Source organism: Enhydra lutris, unplaced genomic scaffold (genome assembly GCF_002288905.1).
Source record: "Enhydra lutris kenyoni isolate GAN:26980312 unplaced genomic scaffold, ASM228890v2 scaffoldscaffold21, whole genome shotgun sequence".
Lineage (NCBI taxonomy): Eukaryota > Metazoa > Chordata > Mammalia > Carnivora > Mustelidae > Enhydra > Enhydra lutris.
In genome coordinates, this window is record NW_019154105.1 from 4,211,109 (window position 1) to 4,224,678 (window position 13,570).

General features: G+C 41.6%; 1 protein-coding gene across 3 annotated transcripts in view; it reads right to left on the reverse strand.

Annotated features, from left to right (window-relative positions):
* Positions 1-13,570, reverse strand: part of LOC111149022 (BMP2 inducible kinase) — a 122,684-nt gene that overhangs the window by 24,470 nt on the left and 84,644 nt on the right. For all 3 annotated transcript variants that reach the window (XM_022505909.1, XM_022505907.1, XM_022505908.1), the window contains exons 9-13: positions 12,150-12,229; positions 7,421-7,581; positions 3,242-3,420; positions 2,135-2,233; positions 1,188-1,369 (exon numbers count right to left, since the gene is read on the reverse strand). In XM_022505909.1, the coding sequence (XP_022361617.1) occupies positions 1,188-1,369; positions 2,135-2,233; positions 3,242-3,420; positions 7,421-7,581; positions 12,150-12,229 (701 nt within the window). The remainder of the gene's footprint in view (positions 1-1,187; positions 1,370-2,134; positions 2,234-3,241; positions 3,421-7,420; positions 7,582-12,149; positions 12,230-13,570) is intronic.

A 13,570-nucleotide genomic window follows, 5' to 3' on the forward strand; every position in this document is an offset into this window, starting at 1 on the left:
CCCTGGTTACCTCTCTTTCAACCCATCCTGGAAATACTAGAGTAGGCAAATAACAAATAGTTTGGCAAATACCAATCTGAATCTTTAAACCAGCCTCTCATCTTATGCCCTGCTCGGCACTTAGACACACTTGTCCTAATTCCTGCATCTAAATGTTTGATTTAGGAAAATACTTCAATCAATCCATGTTTCCTCCCTTCCTCTCTATCTTGCTCTCTCTCTCTCTCTCTCTCTCTCTCACACACACACACACACACACACACACACACGCTGGGAGGTGTACTACAGCAAACTGTATGTATATCTTATCCCCCTCTCGACAGGCTCACTGAGTAAGTATGCTACTGATGTTGCATTTTCTCAAGCCTAAGTCCTAGCCAAAGCTTACAGACACCTTTTCCCAGCTAATGCTCATATACTGAAATAATATTATATAGAACCTCTTCAGAGTTCCCATAATCAAAGTTCTAATAGCGACTTCCTCCTACATATCTAAAAATATTAGGAAATATTCATAATGGTCAACAGATTTTTCACTATAAAATCCTGAAGCCCTCCCCAATTCAAATCTGAATTTGAGAAAATCGACACCACAGTTCTTCACCGTAATGTTTTCAATATGAATGATCCATGAAAATAACTCTACTAACCAGCATATCTACGTAACCAAAATACGCCAGGCTGTGGTTGTAATAAGCCTGCACGATCTTATAAATGAACCAAATGACACATTACTGTTTTCTGCACCTCTCTGAATTAAACCAAACTAGACAAACTTTATGAGTATTATCAAATTAATTGAAAGTAATAATATATATAGGTAGACAAAGTTAAATTAACTTGTCTACAAGGATTCCTTTTTTTAAACTACTAAAGCAGCCCGTTAGGGCTTTGTTTCTATTTAAATTACAAAGACTGTCTTAACATATAAGCCACTAATTTCCTTAGCCTTAAATGCTGCTAGATATTGTGAAGCCTCACCTGCAAATAGCAATTATTAGATCTGACTGATGGAAAAGCAAGGAAGGACAGGGATCCTCAGGGTCGGGAAGAGAGGACTAGCGTGAGAAAAGGGGGGACTTTGCAAAAAGATGGGCTCGCAATTCAGGAGCCACTTGGTGACTCCACTCTGCATTCACACCCACTTCCACGATCATGGCTTCTGCATTCGCCGGAAAGATACTTGCCTGCTGGCACTATAAGAGGAGTCCACTACGGTTCCAACCTGAGCTGGGAGGGAAGAAGTGTAGGAAACTAAGGCGGACGGGAACTCCTGAGGGGACGTGAGAAACTCGGGTGAAGCCTGGGGCTGGGGCTGCGGACGCTGCGCTAGCATCTGCTGCAGGAGAGCCTGCTGGTACTGCTGCACCTGAAACGAGACACGCCGTTCCCCAGACAGGGCTCGAGGTCACTGAAGCCCGGTCAGCACCACCCTGTTTACTACGTTCTTCCCCTCGCACGCCGGCAGCACAGTCAGGAGCCTGAAAACCAGCGCGCGCACGAAGGAGCAGTCTGCGACTCCAACATCACAGCAGCGAGCGGAAGTCTACTTACGGAGCTGCCTGCCTGCGGGTGTGACAGTGATCATTTGCAAAATACACAAACATCAAATCACGACATTGCATCCCTGGAACTAACAGAATGCTATGTCAGTTATACCTCAATTAAAAAAAAGTTGTGAAGTTAGGCTCATGTGACAGGATTCAAAGATCTTCCTTTGAACAGTGTAAGAAAAAGACAAGAGGGTAGTTTATAGTCACTAGTACAGCAATTGCTATAAATTTGCTCTGAAGCAAATGCAATTTCCCACTGAGTTTCTTTTTTTATTCAACAGACATGTGCCAAGTGAAAGCGACATATGACCAAAAGACCACGGGAAATAGATCATGTCCCTTATACGACGAGGAAAGAGAAAAATACCATCTGCCAGTGACAGCGTTCCAAGTTCAGGTGCTACGGGTCAGACCAGTGTCAGACTGCTTACGCACACACTACTGGCTTTGTTAAGGATGCGCTAATTAACTGACGAGTCAAATCTGAATAATTAAATTCTGAATAATACCACTCATACTGGGAATTCCCACACTGGAATGTATTCTCAGAGAGAACTATCTAGAGGTTACAAAACGCTTACCATTGCAGGATACTGTGATGCAGAAGGTTGCGGCTGATACACGGAATGCAGCAAAACCTGCTGCTGGAGCATCTGCTGCTGCTGCACTGTGTGCTGATACTACGATGAAAAAAACAAAGAAATTCATCAATATCAGGCACGCCTTTTTTGTGCCATCGGTTTTTTTATTTGGCTTGGGGGATATTTTTTAGTACTGAGCTCACCATCGTAACGATGATTTCAGTACTAGGAGTCCAAGCATCAATGTACAAAAACTCTAGTCCATAACTGACTATAACTTACATGTGCTCACTGGAATTGCATTCCCAGGACACTTTAAGGATGCTTGGAAGAAAACTGACCCCCTGACACACTTTCCCGCTGACGAGAACCCCTGAAATGACCTGGGTCCGGGACTCGCAGTAAATTCCCAACCTCTTCTATCTCCCCTTCCACGATGCCTTCCGGCAATGCAATGGCACCTTCATTTAACTGTTCTGCTCCGGGTCTCTTAATCAAGCCCAGGAGAGGGAGCCCCCCACGACAGGTGCCATGCATTTACTGGGCTCAACACATTTCAGGAAATGACAGAGAGGGAATTGTGACAAGTCATTAAATATGAAACAGCTTAATGAAACTAGAAATTTGCAGGTTCTGATAAGGCAAAGGGCAGAACAGAACTTAAGGTCATTTTTTGTCTGTGTCCCCTCCAACTCTAAATGCCACCACTACACACACACACACACACACACACACACACACATCCCAACCCAGGCCTGGGGGGGCAGGGGCGTACCTAGAACAAAAGCCCAAGACAGTTTTATGTCTGAGAGCCTAAATGCCACCTTTCCAACAATGACATTCTTAAGCTGTTTCTTAACTCAAAACATAACCTGAAAAAGATGACATTCATCATAAACGGCCATGCTTGTTCAAAATGCCGGATGACTAAACACTTCTTGGCTTCATAAAGTCCTGATGCTTCCTATTTCAACAGGAGATTCTTAGAGAATCTCACAGAAGGCGAGGAAAATGTGTTTTCTTCACTAGTGTGCAAAAGGGCGAAGGCTGCCTTGGAGCCAGAGTCCCCGGGGACCCCCGCCGTGGGTACAGAAAGTGGAGGGTGACCTGCTGCCCGTAGGCGTCCTGGAGGAGCGGCGGCGGCGGCGGCCGGTGCTGGAGCTGAAGCTGCTGCAGTCTCCAGTCTCCCTGCTGCAACTGCTGCAGGACGCGGTGCTGCTGCGGGGGCTGCTGCGGGGGCCCCTGACCCAGCGCGAGCTCGGGGCCACGGCCGGGTCTCAGGGCTCCTAAAGGGGGTTTCAAAAATGCAGGTTAACATCCTCAAGAGTTCAAGAGAACCGCCGCATTTCGTCCTGCTTCTTGCAGCAGCACTGAGCAAGGCCGGTCCCTCTCCTCCCCGCGCGCACGCGCGCACGCGGCCCGACGCGCGGCCTCCCGGAACTTCAGGACCCGCGCACGGGGGCGCGGCCAGCCCTGAGCCGGACGACCTCTCGGAAACGCCGCGTCGCGCCACCTCACGCCTCCGAGCCCACCAGCCTCGTCCCGCTCCTCGCCTCTCAACTGGCCCACGCGCTCGCCTGCGCCTGCCTTTGCCGCTGCGATTCCCTCCGTCTACACGGCCACGTTCACCGGCCGCGACTCTTCTTGTGCGTGGAGCTTTAGCTCACGTCCCTCCGCCTGTTCCTTCATCTAACGCCTCCCCTCGGCTCGCAAGGCTTCCTTCTGCCCTGCGCACGCCGTCTTCACGGCCGCCTCCGACGAGGGCCCTTTGACGGACGCGACACTGACTCGCTCGTCTAGGACGGCCCCAAGGAACCTCTATTTAACAGATGCGCAACAAGTGCTCCTGTGCTGACGCTAGTCCCACCGCCTCCTCAGTGCGTATTTATTTATAAGCTTCCGAAATTTCACCCAAGGCAGATCCTACGAATAAACTTTTGAAATTAATGAAAGAGAGACACGCAGTAGCAGAAAGGAAATGCGAAATGCCATAATTTCTGAGTCACTATAAAGTCAAGCGCAGCTATGTGAGCCCGCGGGAGGAGGAGGAGGAGGAGGGTGTGAGGAGGGGGACAAGGATTCTTTTTCACCAACATCGGCAAAGCGCCCCAGACCTTAAATCCGACACCCCGGTGAAAACAGTTTTACCACTTCTTAATTCTAAGGAAATGTGTGTTGATTATAATTAGTCTTGAAACATTTATAAAAATATTCAGAAGAAAATTAAAACCATAATTCTACCACACAGACATTACCACCATTAGCCTTTTGAGTGTATTTCTTGCGTCTTGGTAGAATATTAAAACTGCAGCTCCCCAGCTATGTTCATCTTTTAGGACCCTGAGGTCTAACTGTGACCACCCGTGACTGGGGGTGAAGCCGGGTCGCAGCAGGGAGCATCCTGCGGCACAACCTCTCACCTCACAGACTCTGACTTCGCTCTCGTCACCTCAAGCTAAGAGGAGTCCCTGGTTCTCAAGCCAAGGCCACAGAGCACCAGAGAAATCCCAAACAACATCATAACAATCCTACGTGGAAATGGCGCTTTCAAGTATGTCATTAAAGCATCACGCTATCATTCCCCGTTTTGCAAAGGACAAAACGAAGGCTCAGAGAAGTGAAGTGAATTCACCGGGAAAGTTAAAGACATACTGTAAGAAACTTCACAATACATATGGCAAAGAACTAATATTCAGAAGACGTAAAAACAAAATCTGAAGGGCAATAAAAAATAAACAGAAACAAAGCAATCTCACAGAAAATTATGAAAGATAATTCACAGAAGAAAACATGTAAACAGTAAACATGAAACAGTGGTATTAATTAATCAATAATTAAAATAAAAACACAGATATTTCACCTATCAAAAGGGAAATATTTTAAAAAACCAATACTATCAGGTATTGGCAAAAATAAGAATCAAAGGACACTCACTGTTGTTGAGAGTGTAAATTTCTGAAGTCTTTTTGGACGGCAATGTGGCAGCAGCTGACAAATTTTAAATGAGTATACTCTTTAATATCTTCCTCAGAAAAATGCTCTAACGTGGAAATCAAGAGTCTGTTTTAAGGATGTTCCAAATACTGGAAATGACCTGAATGGTTGCATAGACTGGTACATTTACACCACGGAATATCATCTACCTTTTAAGAACTACAGGGTAGATGTGTATGCACTAATGGGCAAAGCTCTCCTAAGCAGAAGAGTTAAAAAAAAATCAAGTGGCAGAGAACTAGGTATAGTATGAGTCCCTTTACCTTAAACACAACCTAAGTATTTCGTATCCGGGCAGTTGCGTGCAAGAACATAAAAAAATACACCCAGGAAATGCATACTAACCTGCTGCTAGTTTTACTCCACAGAAGAAAATAATGGAGACTTTAATATTTTTCCCTGAATACTACCATACCATCTGAATATTCTAAAAGAACATATTTGTGGGTCATTTCTTGTATAATATTTAATGGGGGAGAAATGTTAAAAGATGCACACATGGCAGGAGGGAAGGAATATTGCTTTTTCAACTCAAGCTGGAAACATGACAAAAAGAAACGCAGTCCCTGCCGTGGGAGCAGGCCTGACCCTCACAGCCCCTAGGTCAACAATTTCACAGACACTCACGTCAGAGGAGGCTTCCTGTCACCATGGTGGACCCGCGCAACATGACCACCCGTCATCGCATCTGAACACCGCCAGGGTCAGGAACACTGTCCAAGCCAAAAAAAGACCAGACCTCTCCCAGATGGAGCCTTGCTCCTGTGGCTGACTGCTGCTTGGACACCAAATCTGAGGTTTTTGCTTCCCTCCTTCTAGAGAAGTTTAAGATTTATCAAAATACCTATGGTATCATATTCACTTCCTGACGGCATTCAATCCACAGCAAAGTCCCACTTCCTTCAAGCTTCCCCCAAAATACCGAAAACAAGCCCAAATCCTTCAGTAAGTCTTTCAAACACCATCTGAGACACTCCCACAGATTCCCATGATATGTGAGTAATAAACCCAATCTGTTCAAATACAAGTGTGTTCCTAGTGGTCTTTGGCTGGAGGGCATTGATAAACGATAGAGAAGACGAATAGGATCACCAACCCAAAGTGGTAGGAAAGAAAGAAAGAGAGAGAGAGAGAGAGAAAGAACGAACGAACACTGAATGCTTACTACAAAACAGAACCTTCCCAAATACCACACACCTTGTCATGTATTTCTTGTAACAGGAAAAACAGCTTTAATTCTCATTTTACAATAGAGAACAATGAGGCTAAGAAACAGACACAAAAGGTTTCAACTTCCCCTATTTTCCCTTTTCCATGAAACAATCCTCCATCTGGTGTGCCTGGTCATGACAGAAGGACACAGTAACGCATCAGGTAACATAAACATTACCTTTCCTGAGTATAGAGTTAACAGTAATAGTAGCTAATATTTAACATTTCTTAAGGACATACTACGTGGCAAGGGATTCTATTAAGCAGTTATGTAATCCTCACAGCAATGCTATCAGATAGGTACCAGAACTTTTATAACATACATTACTAAGAAATGGGAAAAACAGAACTCACATTCAGGTTCATGAGGCTCCAAGTATGGGCTCTTAACCATTAGAGAATACTAGCTGAAAACATCTTAATTTAAAACATTTTAACATTAAAGCAAAACAGCTATATCATGAAATAAAGTGCAAAACGGGGTTTTCTTGAGATGAGCCTACAAGTTATAACCCCAGACCCTTGAAAGGACAAGTTCACTATCTAATATTAGAGATTTTCTTAGGGAATTTTTTTTCTAAGTCCTACACTATATCATAATGCTTTGAAGATATTTAAGATCAGAAAAATAAATCTTCTCAAAATCAGATGAGAAGACAGGTTTCTGTGTTGTACTCTCCACATGACCCAAGATATACTTCTCTGCCAGGGTTCTGGATGCAGTGGAAAGACATACAACATTTTAAGACAAGAGTTTCAACCCCTTCCTTTCCAACACAATACAGAATTGTCTATACTCCTGAACCTTATTATCAACTTCAAACCCTACTAGCTGAAGACTCTATGGATAAGCAAAATGGAAGCTTTTTGTACCAAACTATTATATTACCAGTAACCGCTTTTGCCTACAACTTTAGGAAAACAATGGGTTGAGTTTATCAGACATCAGTAGAAAGTTTCTTAAGCATTAAGTGACCTGCTTCACAACAGTAAGCTGCCAGTAATTTACACTCCTAGGAAATCAAGCCATAAGGTTTAGGTTAACTATAAAGGTGACAAGGTTGGCAGGGCTGTTATTACCTTTTGGTCTGTGGTTCCCAAATTCACCAGGAGCAGGGACTTTAACAGGTGTTGCTGAACTCTGAATGGTCAGCACACTGGGTGTGGCAGTAGTGGAGTTGGCCTTTGGTCTCTGTCTTGGTGCAATTGAGGTTTCTGTTGGTCCAATGGTATCTGTTATTCTACAACAGAAGAATATATTTCATTCCACATCCTGGGATTATTTCTAATTCAGTATTTGTCTATAAAGGCTCTATTTCAACAGATGCATTTTAATTATTATTGACGATCATATTAGTCCTCTTGGCTTCTTCCTCTCTATTCTCAAGTGTTAAATGTTTAAAAAAGGTAGGAAAGTAAATAAAATAAACCTAACCATTTTCCTTAAACCAGTATGCTCTGCTACCATTCACAGTCCGCCACTGAAGCGGATAGAAAAAGAATACAGGCTTGCTCTTAAAGAGACAAAATAAAGGAAACAAACAGAAACCTTCTCATAAGGTTCTGGAGAGAATCAGGAGCCAATTCTCTAAACCAGTCAGAAAAATAAAAAACAAGAAACAAAAAATAACAGTCTCCTTAGCTTAGACTCTAGATCAAGAAAGAAAAGACCACCCTCCAGAGCTCACAAAAGAGCCAAAACTTTCAAAGAGTGGAGCTACCTGTTCGCATTCAATTTCTTGAATCTTCAACATGCCTTACTTAGAACAATGAATGGAAAGTATGCAACATCTTCCCCACTAGAACTTAGCTTAGGCCACAGACAGGGATGGTCAAAACGGTAAGCATAGTTTTGAAAGCAAGAACACTAAAGGACACATTTTCTTTTCTTTAAAAAAAAAAAAAAAAAAAGCCAGGGGAAATCTTTAACTCACATATTCATCAACTTATGTTTTCTATAAATCCAGTACAAAAATTCAATTACTTTCTAATAGCATCATATGTTCACTATTCAACAGGACTGCCATAAAATCTCTTCACCAAGTTCCCTCAGCACCTTTTCCAATGACTTGGAAATGAAAGTCTGCACACATGATTTACTAAGTTCTATCTGCTGCATTTGGAGAATGCCCAATATACAGTAACCGTACAGATCCACGGCTCTCCCTTACGTCTGTGCATACCACAAGAGGGAGCCCTCTTAACTAGCTTTGTAAGAGAGAAAAGAATTAAAACTGAATCGAAGATTTTAGATAGTTACAGAAACACACTGTAGGTGTGCGGTTTTCTAAAAATGACATTTATGTTTCAGATGGGATGGGTTATAGTACAAGTCATGAAGACTGAATTAAAGGCAATAAAACTATTATGTATACATATAACCAATTGTATCTCATCGTAATGATAATCAAGTACTTACTGAGTTCCAATTACAGATATGACACTAAAACCAACGCTGTACTCCCTAAGTTCAAGTTGGGGACTGTATATCCTGTACAGTCTTTTTATCTGTCTAGCCATTCTTTATTAAGTAGAAAGGATGGGCCAAACCTCACCCTGCCTTGTTCCCGTTATAAACTGCTCTGTAGAGATTCACAACACACGAGGGCAGCAAACCTCTAAAAAGCATGTTCAAAGTTCTACAGACTTTAGTGTAGCGTTTCCTAATGTATCTTACCAATGTACCAAGATCTATTATATAATTACTGATATCCAGCAAACATAGCACAATACCACCTTCGGACAATTTACAGTATACCCAGGAAGATATGATACGCGTTCATGAAAGTAGAATAAAATAAATGCAAGACAGTAAAAATAACCAGCGTCAAGCTAGTACGGTCAACAGTTTCATAGAGGAGTAATTCTACCCTTAATCTAATTCGGCTATGAAGGCTTCAGGTAGGCACTGGAGGGTAAAAATAAACACACTTCCATTAGACAGTAAAAAAGAAATTAAGCGTTCTGTGTGCAGAAATGGGAAGAAAATGCCTGGGCAGATTAGGCAACATGAAGACACAAACTCACCTCGAACAAAAGACTGAGTAATCACTGGTAACACCACCACCGTAAGGACTCATCTGCCCTATTACAGTAGACAAAGCTGTTTCTCTGCTTCCTTCCTTGTCTTTCCTATTCCCTATCTCCTGAACAATCTCTTAAACACAGACTGTCTCCTCTTAAAATACTTTAGTGTTTCCATCTGCCAGGACAGTAATTCTCAATCTTCCCATTTTCAGACACGAGTCACAAGTCTCCCATGTTTAACAGTCCCAAGAGCAGATGCAGGTTTCAGGGAGGTAGAAAGGAGCTTTTAAGAAAGAAGGAAACCAGTATGCGATGTCTCTCAGTAAAGGCAGGGTAGATGGATAATACTCATAAAAGCTCTAAAACATGTAAATCATGATACTAGCTATTTAAAGATTTCTCCAATCACCTGTCCCCCATCAAGAAGACTTTTACATGAAAAAAAAGACTAATTTTTATTTTTTAATTAGGTTTTATACATATTTAAATTTTTTCAAGTACTTTACTGATTCTGTCAATAAAGAGAAAATTTATATTATTGACCATAAGCACCAGTGAACCTAATTTTTTAATGTAATGTACAGAATGAACCTAATATGGATAGCACTGTGAATTTTAGTTGCACTATTTCATTTGCCTATAATTGTATAGCTAGGACTTCTGTCATGGTTAAAGAGATATTCAAAGCATCATTTTTGTTCACTTGACTCATGCTTCTTAAAAAATCTGTGTCTACTTTCTTATAGATTTCATCATTAACACAATAATTACTTAAAAAACCACAATAGGGGCACCTGAGTGGCTCAGTCAGTTAAGGGACCGACTCCTGGTTTCAGCTCAGGTCGTGATGATGTCATGGGTCTTGGGCTGGAGCTGGAGCTGGCAGCACCTCCCAGCTCACCAGGACGTCTGCTTGAAAGATTCTCTCCCTCTGCCCACCCCACCGCTCACACTCTTTCTCTTTCTCTCTCTCAAATAAATCGTTAAAAAATAAATAAGATTTTACAGACCACAGTAAAATTGAACTGACATGTCCTGTGGTAATTCGGAACTGCCACCTGACTCTAACAGCAGTCGCCAACTACAGCTGTGTCACAGACAAGACAGTCGGTCAGAAGAGATTCCCGCAAGTTACATGGAACTTTATTCCTTCAGTCTCTTACTCGAGAGAGTATTTTAAAATTCAAGTGAATGAAGATTATATTTTTAGACTGAGGGCATATTTTTTAAACAAAGTCATTCATAAATGATATTTTAACAATTTACAAACAACAAATTATTTTTTTATTATTATAACAACACATCTCACACAAAGTCCCAAATAGTAGAGCGGACTACAAAGTTGAAAATTCACCGGCTTCAAGCCCAAAGTCCAAATTTTTCAGCATGACATATAGACCAAGTTGCTCGGGACGGCATCTAGCTACCGCTTCCCACCACTGCCGTCTATGTCCCCTTATGCTTCAGCCTGGCACACTGACAAAGGGCATTCTTCCTGCCTGAATTGCCTGTCTGCTGTAGTTTCACTCCCCACCACGTCAGGTGACATTCTGTCCTTCCAGCAGCAAGCCACAGCCCCAGGGAGAGGAGGCTTTCTCTGCTCCCAGCTTTCTCTTCCTCCACTCTCAGAGCTGCACAGTAGCTATGTGTGTATCTACCTACGTAACGTAGTATCTATACATCTAACTGTTCTCTTGTCTATCTTCATTAGAATTTGAGCTCCTTGAGAATAAACACTGCTCCTTTTCCTTTGTGTTTCCAGGATCTATATCTTACATATAACAGGTGCATAATAAACATATTTTATGTATTTCATGTCAAATAAAATTTTACCTAAGTAAAATACAAAAAAAAGCTCTGAATGGGACACCTGGGTGGCTCAGTCAGTTAAGTGTCCAACTCCTGATTTCAGCTCAGGTCACAATCTCAGGGGCCTGAGACCGAGCCCTGAGATGTGCTCTGTGCTCAGCGGGGAGTCTGAGATTCTCTGACGCTCTCTCCCTCTGCCACCCTCCAACCCCTACAACTCGAGTGCTCATGCTCTCTCTCAAATAAAGATACCTTTAAAAAAAGGGGGGGAAAAAGCCGTGACCAAGATATCTCCCCACATGCAATATTATCTGTCTGATAATCTAAATTATAATCCTGTTTATTAACTTTTATAGACAAAAATAGTATAAAAAAACATTAATTCAATCATTGATCAGACACACATCTTAACCTACATAATACATATCAAACTTAGTACAATAAAAAACTATGAATGATAATTTAAAACATTATACTTCTTTATCAGTCTTAAAAGAATTAGTTATAACCATTCATTATAAGTTATACATAGCAATACATATTCCAAATATGTATTAGAATACAGAAAAGAACATATGAATTTAGAATACTCTAGTTTGCTGTATTATTTCTTTCCTTAAATTAAAAAAAAATACTAGCTATAAACACAATACAAAAATTTCATGAATTAGAGTTACCATGTGATGAAATAATGACACCCTTCAAAATGACCCAATGGAACATCACTCGTTGCATAACCACTTCCTAACTGCTGAGGGTGAGCATTTCGAGTAAGACCGATATCAAATCCCATACCTAAAGCAAAAAAGCTCATTTTATAGTTGCTATCTAAGCTACTCATCACATGCAATAAAGAACATACATTTTTTGTGTGTAAAAATGATATTTAATCAACGATACTAGCTAGAATTAAAAAAAGAACTGCACACTTTGTAAAAAATGTCTTTTCCAATCTCAGCATAGCTTTGCCTACCTGGCTTTTATTTGGCTTTTCCTAGAAGCTGCTTCACTAGCAGTCATCGGTTCAGGAAGAGCGGAAGGAACAGAAGAATTCTTGAAAGAAAAAAATAAAACTTTTCATTTTCGTTTTCATTTTAATTGCAGAAAGTTTCATTTAAACAGTATGGATATACCCTTGAAAAGTACTATCAAGGAAATACTACTTGCACCTCAGATGCCTACGACACGCTCACATGTATTTGCCAGATCTAAACTGCAAATATCACTGCACGCTACCCAAATGTCATTTTCATATTCATGTTCCACAGACACCGTTGGAAAAGAAACAGAACATCATCATCAGATCCACTTACAAACCGGTAAATATCAGTTTAAAGGAAGGATTACAGTATACTTGTAAATCAGTGACTATTTTCCAAAAGACTTTGGAAAAAGAAGCGAACCCCAAGAGCTGAGGGAAGTGTTGTTTCTACTGCAGAAAACGCTCATCACACCACTCGTAAAGGTCACCAAACACATGCTCTCTAATGTCTTAGAGTAGGCACCCAAATACATATTTGCTGAATGAAAAGCTAAAAATCCACAAATGTCAAATCAACCTACTTTCATTACTAGGTTAGAACTGCCTCACTTTCAGCTTCGACAGAGAATATATTACATTGAAGCTTCAAAAAACAAAAAGAAATAGTACCAACTTCCTTATTGTTTCAGTGGGATGGACGAAGTTTTATACACCAAAAAGAACTATCTGAACAAGAGCCAGAATAATCTTTAAAAGTTGAGACTAAGGGCGCCTGGGTGGCTCAGTGGGTTAAAAGCCTCTGCCTTCAGCTCAGGCCATGATCTCAGGGCCCTGGGATGGAGCCCCACATCGGCTCTCTGCTCAGCGGGGAGCCTGCTTCCTCCTATCTCTCTGCCTGCCTCTCTGCCTGCTTGTGATCTCTGTCAAATAAAATCTTTAAAAGAAAAAAAAAAAGTTGAGACTGACTTAAAGTCAGTGATGAACACAGACCTTTATTAAAATCAGCAAAGACGTGCCATACAGAGTTAATGTGCTGTAATCAGGTGCACTGTGCAGACAAAGTCAAAGCCTCAGAATAATGCTAGCTACCATCAACTCAATACCTTCCACGGATGAAGCACAGGGTTCACATTTATTATTCGTGATCCTCATAATAGTATATTCACAGAAAAAGAAAGAGATAGTAAATAACTCCCCAAAACATACAAAACCAGTCACTGACAGAACTGAACCCAGGTCTCTCTATGTACAATAGCTACGCTCTTTATACCAAAGGTAACCAGACTTTTTACCCAGCGCTTCGCGCCTCAGGAATTTTTCATGAGGCACCTCCCAACGGAACAGAGAGGCCCAAAGAACTGAATAAAAGCAGTTTGTGCTGTGTCAAACAGAGGTCACTGCGTGTCCCTCAA